The sequence below is a fragment of the Malurus melanocephalus genome, unplaced genomic scaffold (genome assembly GCF_030028575.1).
Source record: "Malurus melanocephalus ecotype Western Australia unplaced genomic scaffold, MMel_1.1 scaffold_4, whole genome shotgun sequence".
NCBI lineage: Eukaryota > Metazoa > Chordata > Aves > Passeriformes > Maluridae > Malurus > Malurus melanocephalus.
This window is the reverse complement of record NW_026623236.1, coordinates 1966559-1988867: the sequence shown is the minus strand read 5'-3', so window position 1 is coordinate 1988867 and position 22309 is coordinate 1966559. Positions and strand designations below refer to the sequence as shown.

Genomic DNA, 22309 nt, shown 5'->3' with positions numbered 1-22309 from the left:
CCCGGCCCCTGCGGGTGCGGGGCGGAGACGGCAGGGCCAGGAGCGGCGGCCGCCATCTTCAGTGCGGGCACGGGTTGGCGCAGCGGGGCTGCCATGTCTGTTAAGGGCGGCAGCCGGGCAAAGGGTCCCTGGGCCTGCGCCCGCCCCACGCTGCCGCGGGCACCCGCACGGGAGCGCGCCCGGGGCGGCTGCGAGTGCAGCGGGGACGGGGCGCTCCAGGTGGGATCTGACCGCGCACTCCGCGGGAACGCCGGSACCGGGAGCGTGGTTGGGCGAGCGGGGTGGGCCCGCCCTGAGCGGAGGCGCCGCYGCGGRGTCCGGCASGGCTGGATCTATGGCCGAGGGGAGYCTRTTCTGAGTAAGGAASAGCGTAGCTGCTGGCTGAAATAAAAGCCTGAACCGCCTCGCTTACGGGATGCTGTACCCCACGGTGGCCCGGGCTGGGGTTTGCTCTGCTCCCCGCCTGCTGCCATCCCGGCCTGCAGCCCCTGGGGRAGGAGGAGTGCGAGGGACCGGAGCAGTGCGGGAGGCGCTGTCAGAAGGGTTTGCCTGTAGGATGAGAGGAAAGGCTGTTGGATTCTATTCTTTACAGYCTCCAAAAATAGCCGTCCCCGAGAAACTTTCCACTAGGGGAGTTTTCTCTGTGAGGTGCCCCAGATTTCATTGGGAGATGAGTTGGCTGGTGCTTCTTTGCCTTTTTCTGGAAGCAAACCCCGTGATTTGCATCACCAAAGATGTATAGCAACTAGCAACCATCTCTTGCTTGTAGGAGGGCCATGAGCAGTAACAACAAGGTGTTGGCTGCCAGGTGTGAATGAACGCCTCATTTTCCTGCTCGAAGTTCAAAGTATTGCAAGAAGTCAGAGGTCTGGGCTCCAGGTAGTTGAGCTGGGTAAACCTTTAACTCGGGTCGGGTCAGCGGCTTTTCTTGTTTTATTACTGTACTCTGACAAAAGGGCTACCCGACTAAAAGAGCAGTTAGCAGGTTACTCAAGTGCTTGTTTCCATGTAATGTATTATCACCAGACAGGGTTTCTATTAAACCAAAAGGGGCGCTTTCTGTGCCACCTGACTAAGGGCTTTCCTCAAAACAGGGCTGGCCTCAAAGTTGTGCCAAGTTGCCTTCGGCCTCATTCAGACTGAATTRGGAGCTCCTTCATGTGAGTATCTGCCTTCTTGGAAATTAAAATTGTTGCAGTCAAAATACCCATATGTCTTGCCTAACCTGCAGCCTCTTTCCGTGTAGGAAGGAACGCATGCTAATAACTGCTCCTTCCAAACAAGTGACCTGTGTGCACAGTGAAAGCCTCGGGAGGAACTTGGCAGGATGAAGCCTGTCATCGTAGTGCATGGTGGAGCTGGCCGGATCTTCAAAGAACGAGAAGAGGGATGTCGTGCTGGTGTTGTCAGAGCTGCGYTGCGAGGTTACAGTGTCCTGAAGCAAGGAGGTAGTGCTGTAGATGCAGTTGAGGAGGCAGTACGGTCAATGGAAGATGATCCTCATTTTAATGCAGGTAATTTTTTAAAGTTAGGTGGGCTTGGAATTGTTTCACCCTGGTACTTCTGAAAATCCTAGCCTGCATTGTTATTATTATTATTATTATTGCACTATTATTGAATTATCTACATTGCAGTGGAGTAAATACTAGTGTCATGAAATAGGTGATTTCTCAGCATGGTATGTACTGTAGTTTCTCAAGAGTACACTTAGGAAGATGAGTTACTCTTTTCTCATTCTTCAGTGTTATGTATCTGCTATTTAATTCAAGCAGTGCTGTTTTACTTCTCTGTAAATATTCTCCTGTTACTGTGCTTGTATATCCAGTTTTAAGACATGGACTCTTAAGGAATATTTGTTTAGTTAACRTGTCTTTAAGGCACTTGGATATACTTTGCAGCATTATTTAATCCTTAATGCTGGTTCTTTACCTATTGTCACTCRTGTTGGGGATTTTAGGTGTTTTTCTCTTAATTAATACTTGCAGTTAGTTATTTTGTAAGTAATATTACAGAAGTAATGCAGTAATGGTATTTGAGTTAAATCTATGCATTGAGGGTTTGATACTGGATTTCCTAATCAGTAATGTGAACTAATGTTAATGGTAGTAGTCAAATAGTTTTTCCTCTTCTTATGACCTCATTTTTTTTATTTTGATGAATTTCAGCAGAAGTATTTCCCCACTCCCACCACAGTATGTCAGGAATGAACATGGAATGAAAGACCTTTAGGTGCTCAGTGTTTTAGATAACATAGCTGTTATTTATGTGCACAATAATTTGCAGACATTTGTTCCTTCTCACCTTGCAGTTAAGAGCAAGGGAAAACTTCTATTTAATATTAAATTTGCAGTGTTTTGTTACTGACTTGGGTTGAGCATTTTGATTTTTAGAGCATTCAAGCTGAAATCATGAAATGGACTTACAGGTGTAATTTGTACTTTTATATAGTTAGCATCAAGGTGGCATTCTCTCATTTAGCTTTTACTTAACTGGACTTGAGCCTTCACCCTTTGCTCAGGTTTGAGTATGATGATCTAAGGGGCAAGTAATCTGTTACTTATGGAAACATCTAATTATGTTTGTGCTCATTAGATACAGTTGSTCTCAGAATCTGGCAAAAATGAGCTGAAAGCTATGTCAAGAGGACCCTGATTGGAGTGGCTGTTTAAAACTCACTGTGTAATATTTATCTTCATAAAAGGGAAAAAATCAGATTTGCTGTTATATTTTCTAGGCAATCACAGACATCACTAAGAGACAACAATAAAGATGGGGAACAATGGGCAGAACAATCATGTTGTGTCCTTTTTTGAATGATGGGATGTAGCCATACTATGTGGAGTCATCTCCATGCAGGCTTGGTGTGAGAGCACCAGAATATACTGGTGTCTAAAATTACCATTTTATTGACTTGTGCAGTGTAATAAAGTCATCAGGTTCTACTTGTGGTGAGAAAGTGGCCTTGGTTATATTTCTCTGTGATCTCTTTGGCTAGCAATATGAACCRGCTTGGCATGAGTACTCCGGGTGTAAGAACTGACACTGTATTGATCCTTGCACACTCTTCCCTATGCAGCCTTTGCAGGACAGGGGACAGATCTGTCTACAGATAGAGGGAATTGGAGTACTCCTCTCAATAGCTGTGTTTTGGCTAATGTCAGACATGTTTGTTATTTATGTCCTCCCTAGATTTTCTGTCTTCTATTTTCTCCCTCCTGTTTTCCCAGCCCTTTGCTTTATATGTGATCCAAAAAATTTATTTTTTCAGCACTGCTGTCAATGGTGAYCATAACCTCAGAGGCTGGTAGTCCCTATCTATTGCTTTGGAAGGCAGGTGAAAAGGCAGTCTTCAATRACAAAAGGAAGGATTCATCCCACCTGAGATTACTTGAAGTTCAGTAACTCTAGCTTTGCTAGAGTGGTGTATAGACTTTGATGGTGATTAGTGGAATGAAAAAAAGTTGGCTAAACAGCTCTCGAGGCTGTAGGAGTTGTGGATGCCCCGTCCCTGCAGATATTCAAGGCTGGGTTGGATCAGGCCGTGAGCAACATGATCTAGAGGATGGCATCGCTGCACATGGAAAGGAGTTGGCAGTAGATGATCTTTAAGGTTCTTTCCAACCCAGGCTCTTCTGTGATTCTGTGGCAAGTGGGATGAATTGTTCTTAGAAAGCACCTGTCTCTCTTTACTAGAAAAGGGGACTTTTTTAGAAAGCTGAACTGCAACTGTTTTCTGCTCAGTAAATTTTAGAAAATCCTTAAGTGTATCCTATGAGACATGTCCAGTAGACGAAGGATACTCTTAATACAGTGGTGAAGGGGCCTAATTGAGTTTCCCCTGGGACCATGGTTCTGATCACTGATATTTGAGAAAGGCGTACCCTAGTTCTAGTAGGAATTCTGTGACCATGGGCTAGAAAGCTTACCTTGTCACAAGAAGTTCAAAGAGCACGGCAGGGTTTAGCTAAGAAAGCAATTCTTTCCCAGCATAAGGTAAAGCTGGAAGAATTAGTGATAACATGGGGGGCACAGGGCAGTTAAACTGTAAACTCTTTACAGATCAGTGTATCTAGAAATTAACATATTGTGAATGATGCGGGACGGAACTCTGGAATAATTTGTGCAGTTGGAGACAGGTAAATAACAATTTTTGGGGGGTGTGCCTGTATGTGGCAGGGGCAGTTTTTGAGATTGCAAGAGGAAGATTACAGGATTTTGTTGYCTCTTTTTCCAGGAGATTTAACTTCAAACATTCAGGTCAGAAGTACATTGATATTGAAGTCTACATCCATCATTAACAGTGATTTCTGRACTGCTTTAGTATTCATTGAACAGAACCAAAAAAAACCAAAAAACAACTGGATTAGCTATGTGCAATGCTCAGGTCTTTTTACCTGAGTGGTTGTGTAAGTCTGCCATGTTTTGGTTTGGTTTTTTATTTCTTTTTAGGTCTAGTCTTCATCATCTGTATTAGCAAGGCTTGTGCACTTGGTAACTTACAACCTGTTATTCCACTGTGATRCAATTATTGGCATTATTTAAAAAGCCACCCTGTTTGTGTTGTCTCATTTTGTATCTCATTAATTTTCAATTAAGTTAGTAATAACACTGATAATTATGGAAGAAAATAAGTACCTGATGTGTTATTACTTTTTTTTTAATTACTTTATGTACTGTTTTTATTTGGTAATGGAAGAACTTGTTGTTTCAAGCTTTAGCTACAGTAGTGAGGGGGACATTTTTATTCTACTCCATTAATTTTGGCAGTTCCTAGGAGTGCTGTRTGACATTTAATCTGTTGATAGGATCAAACACTATACCATTTCTTGGGTGATGTTGTATCCTCCTTTGGAAGAACTGTAAAAGTAAAATAGTTTTGTACACTTAAAAGTGATCTGGGRAATAAAGAATTCTCTTCATCATGGTTTGTCATTTTAACTTCAATACCAAGTATATATTTTGGATGGGATTGGAAGTGTGGTTTTCGTCTTACAAGAAAATAAAACTCAGTTTTAAAGTAGATGTACTCTGTGATACTTCTGTTAATGGCTGGATTTTGTGGTTATACTCAGCAGTGTTTCTGCTGTTTTCTTTGTATTTGGGAGATACTTTCAGTAAGTCAGCAAACGGGGAAAGAGAAAGGTTGCTTGATGAGAGCTAATAATTGAATCACCTGAGTGGTTAGCTCTTAATGACTTTCTTTTTTTCTCTTGCCCCCTAATTTTTTTTTTTTTTTTTTTTTTTTTTTTTTTTTTTTTTTTTTTTTTTTTTTTTTTTTTTAGGTTGTGGATCTGTTCTAAATGAAAAAGGCGAAGTAGAAATGGATGCCATTATCATGGATGGAAAAAATTTAGACTCTGGAGCAGTGTCTGCAGTTAAGTGCATAGCAAACCCAATAAAACTTGCTCGACTTGTTATGGAAAAGGTATGCTGATTATCTACTYGAGTATAAAGCATTTTCTTTTCCTTTGAACTTCCTCCAGTGTATTGATACACTTCAATGATGATGTTTGAGTAGTGCTTTAAAGCAGGAAGGAAGGCAGAAATGGATTGGCGTGTTTCAACACTATGGTCATGACATGAAGCACTTACTTCAAGGGATTTTGAGAGATATTTATAAAAAAMCCAGCATTTTAAGGAAACATGACTTGACATACACATGTTGGTCTCCTGTAGTTCCACTGCTGATGTTCAAGTCTTTTTTTGGTGTTGTTTTTCACTTATTTTCTGGAGAGCTTTCATGTTGTGAGTGAGCCTTGTGGTTGATCTTGCAAGATTAAAGTTAGGTAGTATGCTCTTCACTTTGCAGTGAATGARTTAAATGGCCCAGTTGCATATCTGACTATGTAATGCATGCTTTTGTTTTTCTGGGTAGCCTTCTCCATTGTGACTTGATCAGATGGTAGCACCAGTGCAGTTGTAATCTTTCAGCAGTAGATAACCTTAGYTCTATACAGTGCTGACAGATTTTCCAAGAGAATCAAACTTATCAGGGCAGTAAAATATTTCTTGACCTTCTATAGAAGATCAATTCCACCTTACTCCACTGAGAAGTCCATCTAATATTTGCCACAGCAAACTTCTCTTATTTTTCAGATGGTGCAACTTATCTATGTCAGGATGGGAGYAAGTGATTTGTGTGGTATCTGTGTCTGTTTTACTAAGCTCTGACAGTGATCAAAAAGTTTATCCTGTCTTTGGAGTTTACATTTTCATCCTACTAGTGCAGCTGCTCCATTGCTGAAAAGGTTCATATTTTTTAAAAACACTTACCAACAAAAAAGACTTACGTTTCTTTAACCTTTCAAAGTGACTTTTGAAGAAACAAAATCTGGTTTGGTCATCTGTAAAGATGACTGACATTTATCTTGTTCTCAGTGGCCTCCAAAGCAGATGGAATTTTTTTGTGTCCTTAACTGTAGGATAGTTCTGCTTTTAAGAACAGAACATTTCACTAAAACATTGAATATAAATACTTCAGTGAAATTTATGTCTATTAGAAAACAATGTTAAAACTTTTGATAAATCAGGGTTTTCTCCTTCATATGGATTTTGTTTTGTCATTAACACTGGATCAGTAGATAATATAGGTGGTAGCTTCAAAAGACAAAATTTGAGAAGACAAATAAAAGGTTGGGGTAGAGGTGGCTCTAGCATGTYAAGGTGAATGTTGTATTTTATTTTTTTCTGTGGATAACTTACTTTAATGCCTTTTTTTCAGTTTGTATTCCAGAATCACTGATTTATTTTCTTYATTGTGTTGTCCATGAAAAAAATTGCATTTAAGTCAACAAGAATATAGTTAAAACAACAGTGTTGGATTTTGAGAACATAGCTTTCCAAAGTGCGTTTTAAAAATCAAACAAAAATCCCCAAACCAACAAACAGAAAGCCCTCTCCTCTGTCTGCCTTGTCTATTACAAGGTCTTTTTTGTCATTGCATGTTGCTTCTGATGTTCAAAAGTGTTGGGGCTAAATCTGAAATGAAATCATAAAATTTTACTGTACAGGGCCAAGTATGATGGTGTAGCTCTAACACCAAGACATTCTGTGGTAAAGATACTACTATTTGCTCAGGTGCAAAAAAAAATCTGTGTAGGTGATAAATTTAAAAYATAAATGTTGGCCAAAGTTGTTTCATATATCTTGAGACGAGTTTCTGCACTTCTCCATCTCCCTTAAATGGAATGCCAACTGATGTTGCTCTTCTGTTCATTATTTCCCATCTGTTCMTCTTGGACAGGAATTTTGGGACACCAACCCAGGCTATTTCATAGTACATTTCATAGTGTGTTTTGTTGTACTGTGCTTAATTAAAAACATCTTTGACTGTGTGACTTGTGGGTAATAAGGGTATTTTTCTTRGGATCTTAAGTATGTATGCATATTTCCCAGGGGTTTTGAGAGCCTCAATCCCATAAGGAGTTTTGAAACATGCAGCTCCCAAAAACAAACAAACCAACCAAAACCACCCTGCACGTCTGCTTGTAATTGTATTTGCAACCTATTATGGAACAGTGTGGGCTCCATCTGGTGGCCAGAGTAGCTCCTCTGGGTTGTTGTTGCAATACATTTGTCGTTTTGTGCTGTCACTTTCCCACTGGACTCAAACTTGTCCAAATTCATGGAGTAGAAAAACAGAGGGCACCACAATACTTTCCATTTATGATTTACTGTGCTGTTGATCACAGGAGCTTCCAGAGGTGGAAGACTTTTAGTACATTAACTAAAATAACAAATTCTTCAAAAAGCAGTTAAATTTCCTGTTCAATTACTCTTCTTTGTATTGAACATAAATAGAATGATATACTGAATATTTATTTTTTTAAATATGGGTCATGTAACCCTTCTCAGCTCCAGCACTTCATTAGATGGGCTTCTCATGAGCATTAGAGCACTAATTCTTTGGTATATGTAAGCTGTGTATGTTTTCTCCTGCTCCTATTGTGCAGGACTTTGCATTAGACAAAAAAGAATTTAGCTTAGAACACAGGCTTCTTGAGGCAAAASGCCAGGTTTTTTTTCTATGCTCTGCACTGCTGGAATTGTTAAATAAAGAACTTTGATGGTCTGAATTTTGGGCCAGGCAGAAATTTAAGGTATTTTCCCCATTTCCAGTGACATTAACTAAAAGTACCAACATTGTTGCTTATTCATAAGATCTCTTGAATCCTTTTTTTTTGTCCTTCTGGATTACTTTATGCAAATACCTTCCAGAAAAAGTAAACACTTTAAATTAGCAAGCATATTAACGAAACTTTGGAAGGATAAGGCAGAAAAATGTGCTTTTGCATTGTTTGACCATGTTCTACCAGTTCTTTTGATTGATAGCATCTATTGAAGAGAATAACGAAAATTACCTTAAGACATCTTCTTTTCAGTGAGGACTGAAAAAGAAGGAAAAGAAACCCCAAACACAAGGCCCTATTGTAGAAGCTAATTTATTAATATGCAAGTATTTCTTGTTTTTGTAGCCTAGTAGGGTGGATATGTTATCCAGATTTGCATATGGGRTCGCTCCCTTCGAAAAACTTTTTAGAAATAATGCCCATTTTTTATAATAAAACTTAATTTTTTAAACACTTATTTAAAGGACTATATAGTCTTAATTGCTGAGGAAATCAAGTGATGGTGAACTCAGCCTTCTGGTACAGATCAAGACAAAAGCAAATTTCAAATTTCCTACAAAAACCATCAAACAACAAAAAAACCCCAACYCACAAATAAAAACCAGAACTAATYTGAATATTGTATTGTGTATTTCTGGTGGGTTAGTGGCAGTGGCAGAGGGGGGCAGTATTGCACAAAGTTGGCTTTGAAGTAGAAGAACGCTACTCGACAGTTGCATTAGAAATAGATAGGTCTTGCATTGTCTGCTAACATCACTCTGCATGTGAGCCTGATGTCCACTGTCACRTGTACAGGGGACTTCTTGTCATCCTTAATATTGTTTCCTGAAACAATACTCTCATGAATTAAAGATTAATTCAAAAGGCATTTAAATTTTCGAAAATATTTGCTATCGTGGCTGCAGCATCAAGAATGATTCCAAAGTGTAGTCCTCYGTCAGTGTCTAAAGGGCTTAGTGTAGAGGCTGTCATGGGTTTAAGTAGAGATCAGTGTCTCAGATTTGGGAAGAGAAGTTTTTCTGGGATCCTTTAAAACAATGCGGTGCTGTGGGTTGGTCATAAGTGATTAATTACCATTACTTTAGAAATCAACAGAAGTTGATGGTCTGCAACATCTTAAAAACCTGAAGAGACTGTAACTGTCCTGCAGAAGGTATCATGAAACTGAAATATGCAGCCTCTGCTGTCCTTGCTTCTGGCCSAGAGCTGGGAATGTGCCACGTGGGTGCTTTGCCAGGTTCTGCAGATCTGCTGCCTCCAGGATCACATGTTTTTTTTTGGGAACTCAGCTGGTACCTGTGTGCTGTGCTGCTGCAGGAACATAAAGGCTTGCTTTAAGTTAYGTGCTCTTCTCTGCAATTGTTCCATGCTGTGTTGTGAGACCACCACTTCTATAAAACCTCCTCAGGCTCTGATGAGTAGTGTGATTGTGAGCTGTGTAATTGTGCAAGAAGCTGATGCTTACTTCTTGAGACATTTTTTAAAAAATCTGATTTTAGAGCTACTACTAAAGTATAAGGATTAATTAAAGAAATTTATCTGGCAAGTTTCTCTAAAATATGAATTAACTGAGCTCTACAGACTTTGGAACATGGAATTAACTAAGGTTGYTGAATTTAAATCTGGTCTGAAGTGCTTTGTAAATAAAGGAATCAAAATAGAACTTGCAAGTATTGTTAGAAGAGGGCAAACATTTTTTGATCAAACCCCTCAGGAAGTATTCTGTTCTTAAATTTGAAATTCTGAGTTTATAAGAATAGCAGCTTRTTAAAAKAAATAATTAAAAGAAAATTGTTCASCTGATGTTAAGAAACACTTTAATTGTTTRCTGTTTACATTTGTTGGTTATTTTAGTAGGTTTTAAATGGGAATTTATTTAGCATTCTTTTGAATAAAAGCCTTCTAAATCTCTTAGTTAACTGGACAAAACAGTTAGTTATGTAGTAATTTGGTAACTCACTGGAAACAGTAAAACAAAGTTTCATRCAAATTAGCTAAAGAGCAAATTTACCAATTTTTCTTCTACCATCATAGTAAGTGTTAAGTAGATAAATGTAATTCTTTCTTATGGGTGGTTAAACTTTGTGGTTTGGAGAACTGAAAGCTTTTTCAGCTATAGTGGAAGGGGATATGGGCAGAAAATAAAAAATAAAATTCTGATTTTTCTTTATGTGGCTGCTTCTAAAAATGGTGGTTATACTGCTCAGTACAAGACAAAGCAAGAGTTGTCAGTGAATCTCGTGTCTGTCTTCTGCAGACGAAGCACATGCTGCTGACTGACCATGGTGCACACCTGTTTGCTCAGGCCATGGGTATTCCTGAGGTTCCAGGGGAGAAACTCRTAACAGAGAGATCCCGGGAGAGATGGAAGAAGAATCTGGAGCCAGATTCCAACCCTGAAGAATTTCAGAAGTAGGTAAAATATATTTTATTTTTAAATTCAGGTGATTTAATTTGTACTATCTAGTTACAAAAAAAAAAAAAACGCGAAAGAAGCTAAAACCCCACAAACAAACAAAGCAACCAAGGAAACAAACAAAACCCCAGACAAAGAAACACAAACCTTGAAGGCCTGTATTCCAAATGTTACATGGTTTGATACAGTCTTTATAGTATATCTTCATTGAAAGCAGTAGAAAATAAAGCTTTCAATGAATTTGCTGAAGCTTAAATGACGGAACAAACTTGAACAAACTTGTTGCTGCTTAAGAAGATAATTGGTCACTTTGACAATAGCATAGATTTGAAGGCTTTATTGGAAGGCAAAGTTAGAACTTGTTATTGCTCTTAAAATYACCAGTTACAGAAGTGCATAGAATAGCTTTAATGAACAGTAGGTATGATTTGGTATCATTTTTTTCTGCTGGGGAACCGTGATTTTAAAAACTCTCCAGTATCCATACTAACAAAAGTCCATTTTAAAAACCCAAAAACCTAAGAAAGCTCATTTTGGTTAAGTAGATGATCAGATTTGTCTTTAAACTAGATTAGGTAATTAAACAACATCAGACTTTGACCAGTAATTCCTTCTGAGTGCTAACTGTGGCTGTTGGTTATGAAAAGGAATGAAGAAAAAATTACCAAGAAGTTTAGTGGTGGGTGTGAAGAGAGATGCTACTGGATGTTACTGCCCAACAGCAAAATGACACTTGGAAAACAACCCAGTCTCAACCATAAGGTAGAGAGGAAGGCGTAGTGGACAGTAAAAGGATGAAAAACATCAGGGGTCAAAATGTTTTCTGTGCCTGTGAGGTAGGCATAAACACTAAAGAGTTGAGCTTACATTTGTATGTCCATGGTTGTGGTGCAGGAAGACACTGTACATTTCATAAATGCTGTGTTACATGCTGCTACTCTGTTTTGTGAAATAAGAAAAATGGCAGTAGCAGAATTGAATTTGTAGCTCAAAGGGAGGGAATTTCTTCTGTGGGCAAGTTAATTAAAGTCCATGAAATTAGTTTATAAACTACAACCTGTATGTTACTTTCAGTGAATTGCTACAAGGAAAAACATATTAATGAGACAAGCCATAAGGTCTTTGTCACAGTTCATCTTGTATCCAACAGAAGTKTTCTTTTGATCCATGGTCTGTCCAAGGACTGTGTGGTATTATCATTAATTACAAAGAATTTTGAGGATGTAGCCTCCACTGCCTCTTGTTCTCATGAACATATCASTGGGAATAGCATGGCATCTAGGTCTTCATTCATTCCTCATAACTGCTTCATTTTTACTTTTTTTTTCACCTTTTTTTACCCTGAAAACAGTGTTAGGCATCTTCAGTTTCACGTGGACTTGTTCGGAATATCTGATAATAAAAAGCTTGTGTATTTCTGAAGGGCTGAAGACTTTCTTGCCTTGGCCATGCTGTTCTTTTTCTGAAAACCAATGCCCAAAACAGCACAAATTCACAAAGTTKAAAACAGGTATTTTTTAATGCAAACCCATTTCATTCTATATCACATGTGGAATGTTCTTTTTCCCTGTTATGTCCACAGTGATTATGCAGAAACTTGCCTGAGGCAAACAGACAGAAGGTGCAGTAGTATTAGTCAGAGGCAACATAATACAGATCATACTGGGAATTTGAAGGTTGGTGTATATTTTGCTTCCAGTCCCCTGATCCTCACAGAGTTGGAAACCCTGGGGTTTCATAGGCTTTGCATGCAAAGTCTGGTATCTCTGTAAGAGATGCCTTTTCCTCTGCTGGTTAGAAGCCTGCATTCATTTRTGCTGAAAGCTTAGGATTCCATTGCGTGTACAACATTCCATCTTGCGCACCTTTTGCTGAGAACAAGGTGTGTGCAAGGTGATTTATTTGCAGTTCCTCACTCCAAAGACTCTGGCCATACCCTTGTTAAGAATTACTGGAGTTTGCCTGAGAATCCCACAGAACAGGAGTAGAGTCTGGCTGTAAGATAGTAAATGGGCTCCTAGYCCCACTGTGAATCACACTGCAAGAGTAACTCGAGGAGGCATWAACTAACAAGGAACCTGGCAAATCTAAATCATACATTTTGTATCACAGTATRTGCAATATATAGGAATAATTCTTGATTGAAAAGAATCTCTAATAGCATTCTCTGGTATACCACAGGGACTTGTTGAGATTTTTGCAACTRTCAATAACTAAAAATAGATAGAAGGTTATAATTTGATAGCAGTTTTGCTTGCCTTGTTAATGTTTCGGAGTCAACTAGCCATGCAGAAAAATGATTTGTGTCTTCTTTGCCTTTGTTCTGAAGATGATCAAAGAAGATGTTACAGTGAATCAACAAAAAAGGGACAGTAAGAAATCAGGTGTAGTTGTCTATTTGCCCCACTGCAGATAAGATGTGTTGGATATATTCACTTTGTTATTCATTGCCAGCTGTGCTCTCATACCAAAATAGGTAATTACTGCCTGTATCATCTGTGTGCTTTGATTTTCACAGATGCTTCAGGTAAATAATTGCATAAGAAAGTGTACATCTGGATACATCTTTCTTAATTTCTCAGGAGGATCTAACTTTAGTTGGTTGAAGGGTGCTACATGAATGTGCAAGGGAGTACTGAATTTACTAATGTTCTTTTCAGCAAATCATTTGTAACAGATGGATGGGTGGGAAGCCCATCTGCACCATCATCTCAGTTTGAGATGAGGTCCATCTTCACATAAATGTCAGAGCAGTTTATAAGGGCTGTGATTCATCAGTCAACTTTGAATTGCTGTGAATGAAGTGTAGGGACTGACAGTATGATATTTTACATAAGCAGGAGGGAACAGGAAGTTGGTTCTCTGAGAAACTGACTGTGGGTTTCATGGTACACAAAGACTTTGTCTGGCTTAATTAGTTAAAATTTTGCAGAGCTATAGAGAAACCCTCACCAGTTCCCAGGCAAATTTGAAAGGTATTCATTTTCCAGTTGCCTGTTGAGTAGTTTCTTGAAGAATTGTTACAAATTATTTTCCTGTGTTGAAGGATTTAGATTATTTYGGGGGTTTGGTGTACTTCGCGTAGTCACGTACTGGTTTATGTTCCTACATGAATTGCTAAGACTGGAATATGTGGATATTTAAACTGTTGCTTCTCATTAATTGTCATTGCTGTCTCGCTACTCAGTGCAACAACTGTTACAGTTAAATCATGACAGGCTTTTTTTTTCCCCATACACGACTACACATGTATATTTTGAGCAGGTTATTATGTCYTTTCTGTGTTGAAGAAATGAAGCAATAGTTCAAACTTCTGTTTTCTTCAGTGCATGARAATTTTCAAACCAATTTGCAATTTCAGCAGTCTATTGGCCAAGTGATTTAAACCTCAAGATTGCATACCTACAGAGTACRAAGACTAAAATATGTATTAATGATGCAGTGTGAGCAATACTAGTTGAAAGGCAAATAAATAAGCTTTTTTTTTAATAGCATTCAAACTTTAAGGGGAGTAAGGAAAAGGAAAGAGGAGGAACAGGAAGGAAATGATTCAGTGCCTGCATAACATTACTGTCCTTTTCTGTATTCACTGTGCATTGTCATTAATAATTCCGGTTAACCTCCTGTTGAGACAGTGGAGCCAATTGTTGCATCTTTGAGTTGCCATTTAGGGGAAAGTTGTGTTTCAGTTTGTGTGTCAGCCAAAAAACTACTCCAGAACTATAATGACTAGAAGTATTTCTGCCCTGTGAGCTTTTGTTTTGCGGGTTTTATTCCTCCTCAAGTTTCCATGCTATGAAAGTGAACAAGCCATGGGGGAACGATTTTTAAAAAAAAGTGTTTTCTGCTCTGTTAAATATATAGCTTGTGAGAATTGTTGTGTATTTCTTGTTATTTTTGTAATGAGAAGCACAGCAAAAATAGCTGTATGATGAGCAGTAATTCTGTTGTAGAAATCTTCTTTAAAGCTACCTGGGAAATAAAGGCAACGTGCTTTGGCAGGTATGCTTTAATTCTGTCTAATTTTGTGAACTGTTTTTCTTGGCAGAGACCTTGGAACAGTAGGCGCTGTTGCTATAGACAGTGAAGGCAATGTAGCTTGTGCAACATCCACTGGAGGACTCTCTAATAAACTGATTGGCCGTGTTGGTGACACAGCATGCATAGGTATGGGATATGGGATCTTGCCTTTCACTTTTTGGAGGTATCTCGTTTAAAAAAAAGAAAACAAAAAGTATTAAAAATTCTCCTTTTCATTAGTGAAACAAAATCTAAATTCTAGTCCATCTGAAATGAAGGTATAACATTCAGAAMTATCAAAGCTCAACCTCCTTACAGCATGGAGATTTGCAAGAAAGTATTGGAAGTTCTGTGTGTAAAATGGGGATGTGAGTTGGTTTTTTCTGTCTTTTCTTCAGTGCTGAAACCAGTGTTTCCTTTCTGTTGATTCCAATAAAGCTGTCCTTTTTTAAATCTGTGCTTTCCACTAGGTCAAAAAATGTAGCCTGCTCCATATTAAAATTCTGTTTCCTTGATACTTAAGGAAGTAGGTACTAATTGCAATTTATTGTATCAGTGAGCAATAATTTATAAAGTGACTGGCAACTTTGAGTAAATTCCTGTTCTTAAGAGGGCCTGATAAGACTGCCTCAGAACTTAGTAGATGTGATATAGAATAAAGGAAATATTTTGAGAGATCTCTTAACCAAGTATAAAGAGTCACTTGAAATCCTTTCCACAGACTTCTTCCTCTCGTGAAACAGACTTSCCATTTGATGGCTTCAGGGTTCTACCATACAGCTGAGATTTGGAAAGTAATTATTTTCAGTAAAACATGTTCCAAACTCAAATAGCATGACTGTTGGCAGTATTATGATTATTATAAAACTARTATTGCCTTTCTTTTGCATACAAAATTGCTAACATTTTGGTAGCCTCTAMATTTGACTGTGATTTTCAGKTTTTTTTTCTGGTTGCAGCCTTCTGACTGAAAATACGCTCCTCCTGTGTAGATAATGTTCAGGGTTCCTGTAGTTTGGACCATGGGTTTGTGAAGGACATGTGAAATTCGGCTGTTTGAGTTGAGCATATTGTTTGCAACTTTTGGTCTCACTAGACATCTGCATGATTGGATACAGAAATGCCAGCTTTGCTTTTAAACATCAGAGACTTTGGTAGGGGGAAATGACTTACTATGGTAGTGTTTTTGCACATGTTATTCAGTCTGTTAGAAAGGTCTGATCTGATTAAGAAAGCACAGAAGGGAAGAATCTTTCATTGCTCTTCTATGACCTCTTTCCCCTCCCCCAGTACCTTGTTTATAGTGCTGTGGTATGTTTCTTCCTAGCTCCTGGGAAATATTTTTCTTAGGAGATGTGCTAGAAATATGGGTATTGAGCAAGCAGAAGCTTGGTGGAGAACAGGGTGTGGAATGTGCTAGTAAAACAAGGATGGGAGAAAAAAAAAGAGGGGGAAGGGGAGTTCAACAGAATAAACACTCTGCTTGTGATGAGAACTTGGAAGATTATTCAGGAGTGCTTTGTGGAGTTTTAYTAAAGCCCATGATCTTGAATCTCTTACATGCTGTGGACAGTAAGTTCCCTTCAAACTGGTCAGCTCACCAATGCCCTCAGTAGATGTTCCTTCATATYTTCTCAATTGATGAACCTGGCATTCTGTGTCCTGACACTGTCTTGCTGATCCTCAATATACCCTTCCTTGCTGTTCTGGAAAGGTTTTTTGCCATTCCTGTGGAGTGTGGGCCCTCTTCTGCTTCTTGTACATAAACGGCTCACTAGCCTTCTCTCTCAAGTTGGCAACTAACTTGCTCCAACATTGTTGATTTCTTTCATATATTTCACTTTTCAAATTGCGGCAGAAATGAGAAAGAAGCATTACTGACACTTTGCTCCCAAAAATGTACAGAGCTAATGGATTTACAGGGACAAATGTTTGGTATCCATTTTAAACAGTACAGGGCTTTTAAACTGTATTACAGAATATTGCCTTCTTGTTTTTTTCCTCTGAAAAGGAAGTGGAGGTTATGCTGATAACCATTCTGGTGCCACTTCAACCACAGGACATGGGGAGAGCATTATGAAAGTGGTCTTAGCCCGACTGATCCTCTATCACATGGAGCAAGGTATATTCCAAACTTCCTGTAAGCTGAAATAATGAGGATAGGAAATGTTGCCTAATCACAGGTTTCAGTCTATGTGCTATCATCCTAGAACAGTTGTTAGAAGAGTTGCTCTCAGGGGTATGTGGATGGGTCACCTCTTTAAAAACAAAACAAAGTATTAAATTATTAATAAAGCTAAAATAGCTGAAGTGAACAGAATTATTTCTGCTGCCTGATACTGAATCATGCTTTTGATCAGTGTACATTGGGAGACATTACTGTCTACTTTAATTGAAGTTCTCTTTAATCATTTTTCCCAATTATAAACTAAAATTTTGTGAACAAGAAATAGAAAACAAATAAAAATGAGATATATTTAAGGCAGCAGTAAGGGAGGGCTAGAAAAAGATAACTGGAGCTGAAATAAGAAAGTATGGGATGTTGCCTTTCTAATAAACTGTAAAGGTCTTTTTTCTAACAACTCTGATTACAGCAACAGAAGTTACTGGAAGACATCTTAACCATGATTTCACTTTACATTTTGTTTTGGAAAATGTACTAAACTGACTGGGTGGGTATGTGGTAAACAGCTGACAGAGTATGTCTTGTGTGACTGTAATACAATCTGACTGTGGGATGACCCTTTGGAGCTTTACCTTCATGACTTAGTCTGTCATCTAAACCCTTGATTATGTTACAGCCTGTAAACATAGCCAGACAGCAYACTTGTGTTGAATGCAGTTCAAAAATCATTAATATAGATATCACCATTATTTTTAGAAAGCTGTAGCTTTGGGGCAGTACAGTGTAGCTTGCTTTGAGATCGACCAAACTGGAAATAGTTGGAAAACATTCAATTTACATTTTCATTGGAGAGGCAGTAAGTAGAGAGATGACTAAAAGCTGAGAATATTCTTGTTATGCTTTATAGAACTGTTCATATGCAATGGATGCATTTCTCTAAATCTCATCGCTGATGTAACAGTTTCAGCATAAAATACAATCTACAGATTATTTTCCAAAGCTCTTAATATGTTATGTTCTCCCTTTACTCTCTATCTAATGTCCCTAACTATTCAATTTGTGAATGGCTTTCTAAGCTCTCGTCTAAACTGTGTAAATCAGTTTCTTCACTGGCTTGAAGTTAACTGGATGGCAAGACTTATGCATTAATAGCAATTATCTGGCTTGTGATTAATCATTTTGAAAGGCAAATGAATCTCAAACTAAAAAGTTCATTGGAAAAAGAAAAAAAGAAAATGAACCCACGTGTGTTCATGTCTAATTGGTTTGCACTTGTTCACCCTGCCCATGCTTGCTTTATTTTCATTCATCCTGCCCAGAAGTGTAACTCAGCTGCCAGGCAAACATGTCAGCAATTAGACTCCCCCCCAGCCCTTCCTCCAAACATKTTTCCATGAAGGCACTGAAAACAAACCCTCAAGTTATTATAACTTTTTGAGTCCTTAACAGTGAGCTGAAGTTGCATCTATAAGAACAAATAGAGAGCTCTCATAATTTGCTCAGCAATTCAGTAATTCACACACTAAATATTTTCTTTTGGACAAATGCTGCAAAATTTACTTCTGTATAATGCTTTGCSAGTCTTAACAGCTGTTGGAATCTCAGTCTTACAGTGGCAGCTGTTGTCTTGGTGAAAAATCAAACAGTGAAATACTGATCCTTTGAAGACAGTGCCACTGATTTGAATAGTCACCCATGCGTCAGAGAAAGGAGCTTTATCCTGTCAGTCACCAGTATTGTGAATAATTCTGACTCTGCTGGGTTTATTTGGTTTTAACTCAAAATTTGCAGGGAAGGCATGAAGGTCAATTTTTGTTCTGCAATCTAAGCTACATAACATTGCTGAGGGTATATATCTTAGGGTAATTAGGCCAAGCCAACTGTATTGGAATGTGTATTTAAACTTGTAGCGAACTAATATGTTGCAGTTATTGCAGGTCTGTGTGTATGATGTACATGATAAATTTGATTAATTTAGAAAATATTCCTGTTAATATGAATCAAGTAGTGAAAAGCTGAAGTTGCATTGCTGGTCTTTTGTCTGATACCTAGTACCTTGAGACCTCATCTTGCCTGACAGTTTCAGAAGTTTCAGGAACTCTTGCTGATGTCTGCTTTTGCTAAATTCTGACAATGTGAAGTACATGCTTTGGGTACCGTTGCAGCCAGTTGAATTATAACAGGGATGATGACCAAAATTTTGATTTTTTTGATGTGGGTTTTTTCAAATTGTAAATGCTTTAGACCTAGCTCGTGACAAACATTTGATGRAAACCTTGCAGATTGGCATTTTTTTCCTGTCAAATAGTGGCATAAGAAATGTTGTGTCTTGAACATAAAGTTTTTTGAGTTAGTTTGTATCAAACACTGAATCAAAATCTGAAGCTGTGTAAATAAATATTTGGAGCAACATTGTAGAAGGCTTTAGCAACTGTCTGGAGCCTTTCTAGACTGGTTCCTTTGTTAGGTTGGAATTTCTTGCTGATTTAGTTGAAGGAGAAATTAGATTTGACTGGTTCCATGGGGAGGGGTGAAATTTGAAGGGAATTTTAAAACTAATATCAGGACAGATACCTTGAAGTGATTTTGGGTTTGGTTTTTTTTTTCAGGAATGTCACCAGAGCTGGCAGCGGACACTGCATTAGACTACATGAAGACACGAGTTGGGGGTTTGGGGGGTGTTATTGTTGTCAACAAGGCAGGCGAATGGGCAGCAAGGTTCTCCACCAAGCAGATGTCGTGGGCTACTGTAAAGGATGACAACCTGCATTATGGAATTCATGCAGGGGAGAAGCATGTAAAATCTGTTGATGAAGCACTTGCATCTGAAAGGGAGGGATTCTAAAAATGGAGAAAGTTGACTGACAGAGAAGAATGAAGATCTCCAGTTTTTGCTGGGGAGCAAGGACAGTGGACTTTGTCATTCTGGAAGATCTTTTGGTTCACAGGCATCATCACATTTACAGTCTAAACAAAATCTGGGCATAGTTCTTTAATGTACATGTATAAATGTGTAGTCTTTTAATACCTTTGTGAAGTCAGATCCTCCTTTTTTAGACCAGAAGGGGAATGGTCAGTATATTCCTTGGTTAGCATGCCTTAATCTTAYAGTAAAGGGAGCCTAAGATTCAATATTAGAGGAGCTCCTTTCAATGCCAGTTCTCAGGCACTGCTCCAGGATGATGTGAGGGATAAATTAATTAAATTAAAAGCTTATTCATTAAAGACTGAATTTTGAAAATCCAGGAGTCTTTTGAGCAGCTGTCTCATGATAATATCTCGGTAGCTGTCAGTGAAAGACCACCAAAGATCAGTGAAGACTAAAATCCGTTGTTGCAGGCGTGAGGTGACTGTCAGGATATAATGAAGTAAAGAAAGTAACTTTCTCCAGAGAAGGGAAAGTCCGTGCTACAGAGCTCTAATTCCATTCATTGATATCAGACTGGAAATCACAACAAAGTAGGCTACAATATTTCAAACTATATGTGGACAGTTAACAGGAAAGATACTATTGATGCGGTATCTTGGATAGTAATAAAGAAGGTCATGATTTCAATAAAATTAACAGCAATCTTTACTACTCAAATGCAAAGGTGATAGGCATGTTTTAAATCAAAATACAAGCAAGAAATGCTAATTAACTGGAAAAATAATTATCTAAAAGTAAGTGATCAAAGCAGGTTGTAGTAAAACAAATAAAACTGCCTGGTGACAAGCTTCTTGTGTGAAGTCTGAAACATTGTCTGCAGATTTTCTTTTTAAAAAAGAATTGATGTTCTATATTACTTCTAATACATTTTCTTCATTAAGATTTTGTATTTTTAAAAGACAGAGGAAAGTTCCTTTTTTTGTTAAAAATGTCCAACTTGACGTATGTTTTGTAGATCTAAATGGTAATGCATCTAGGTACGGATGTAGGCAGTACACAGGAATACAAATATCYTGTCATATGTACTGGCTTTGTCAGATGAAAGAGTGCACAGAAGGCACATTCCACATGACCTTTCCTTTGCTTGAAGTAGCTGGAGGGATGAACATTTACCCAGTATTGCTGTAACACCTGGTGTACCGTCTTTGTAAAGGTCTTGTTTGTTAACATTTTCTGCTCTGGTCATGCTCCAAGCTGACCAAAACCCAAGTGATGGTTAGGGTAGCAGCAAGCATAAGCTGATACACCTGCTGGGTGGTTTATTGATAAGGGTTTGGCACTATGCTAACCCCGCCAGTTGGCTTTGGGTTAGTTTTGAACAAGTTCACATCGGCCCAGAAGGCACCAGCCACCTCAGCCACACTACAGACAGGATCTCAGGGGTGTCAGAAGGAATAGTAAATGGCTAGTGTGGTTAATTCACCTCAGCTGTTCTTGGGAATACGATGTAATAAATTGCTGGCACTTGACAAAGTCATTATCCTCTATAGGTTCTTCTGTTGCTCATAACTAGAATAGCTGGGCACCTTCCAACTGTGCATTAAGCACTGTGACTACCATCTGTTCTGTATGATTTGTTCTGTCTAACCCACCCTTTGGTACCATGCTCTATATTCCATTCCTATAAGAAGTGTCTGGTTTTTGAAAATATGCATAGGCTGTTACGTTGCCTGAAATTAAAAGACAATAACTTGCAAGAGATAAAAAGCAGATTTTTAATGAAAGCTTTCAGAAAGCACAGAAATGGTCACACACACATGTRATAAAGGACTTGTATAATTTTTATTAGATTAATTCATTAATATATCTAGCAGGTATGTCCAGTAGATGAGTTGCCCCAGGAACCCACCCTTGGGTCAGCTCCTTGGAGTTGGTCCAGGAGTTTCCTTGCCCTATTTGTTGTTATGTCTCTTAAGTTCTGGTGGAAACCCAGATGTCCTTGTTCGAAATCCTCTTCCTAAGAATAAGACTAAACAGAATTTTAACTATGTGTTAGAAACAGATTATTATTCTAAAATATGAGAAAGGGTGAGAAAAGTACTAGAAATCATACAACTATAAATTAAAAATCTACAAAGCTACAAATATATGAAAAGAACTAAAAATCTTTAGGCATGGGTTATCCCTTTCCAGTTCACGGGGTCTGGGAATGACTAACTGTGCCTTACACCCTCCTCCTGTGATCCTCAGGCTATAGTTTGCTCCACAGTTCAAATGATGTCAGCTCAGACTAAGSACTGGTATAGGCATTCAGGGCCATATGCTTTTCTTCTAGGTAGCTGACCAGCACTTCTMAGTAAAGGCATGTGGTTTCCTCACCTAATCTGGATGGCAGGTAGACCCCTTCCAGGACAGTGTTACTCTCCTTCATGAGGGGGAATGATAGCAAATGGTCAGGGATGTGGTAGACCTTATTTTCAAAGGGGATGGAGAGCTGGGGATGAAAGAGTTTTCATCTCTCTTTCACCCTTTCAGTCATGTTCTTCATCTAGAACAGGGTGAGACTGCATTGCGGATGATGTAAGAGGTTGCTGGTGTTGCACAGGACTAATTTTTAATATGCTTACATGCCATCTGACCTTTGCCAATATTGAGAAACTACCCTTTATAAGGGCTTAAACATTTAACAGCTTTTATAAATGTAGTTGCAAGATGCTGAACTTAGCGGGGATACCAACAGCAGGACAGGA

At 38.5% G+C, this 22309-nt stretch overlaps 1 protein-coding gene across 2 annotated transcripts; it reads left to right on the top strand.

Moving 5' to 3' along the window:
• The first annotated feature begins 965 nt into the window (after window positions 1-965).
• Window positions 966-22069, top strand: ASRGL1 (asparaginase and isoaspartyl peptidase 1). Of its 2 annotated transcripts, XM_057369019.1 has the most exons (7): window positions 971-1160; window positions 1247-1514; window positions 5283-5425; window positions 10387-10541; window positions 14594-14712; window positions 16577-16687; window positions 19300-22066. In XM_057369019.1, exons 2-7 carry the CDS (start codon window positions 1328-1330, stop codon window positions 19533-19535), a joined length of 951 nt encoding a protein of 316 aa, XP_057225002.1. In that variant the 5' UTR covers window positions 971-1160; window positions 1247-1327; the 3' UTR covers window positions 19536-22066. The 2 variants fall into 2 exon arrangements, with proteins under 2 accessions (XP_057225010.1, XP_057225002.1); XM_057369027.1 differs by lacking the exon at window positions 16577-16687 and having other exon boundaries at window positions 966-1160; window positions 19300-22069.
• The last annotated feature ends 240 nt before the right edge of the window (window positions 22070-22309 follow it).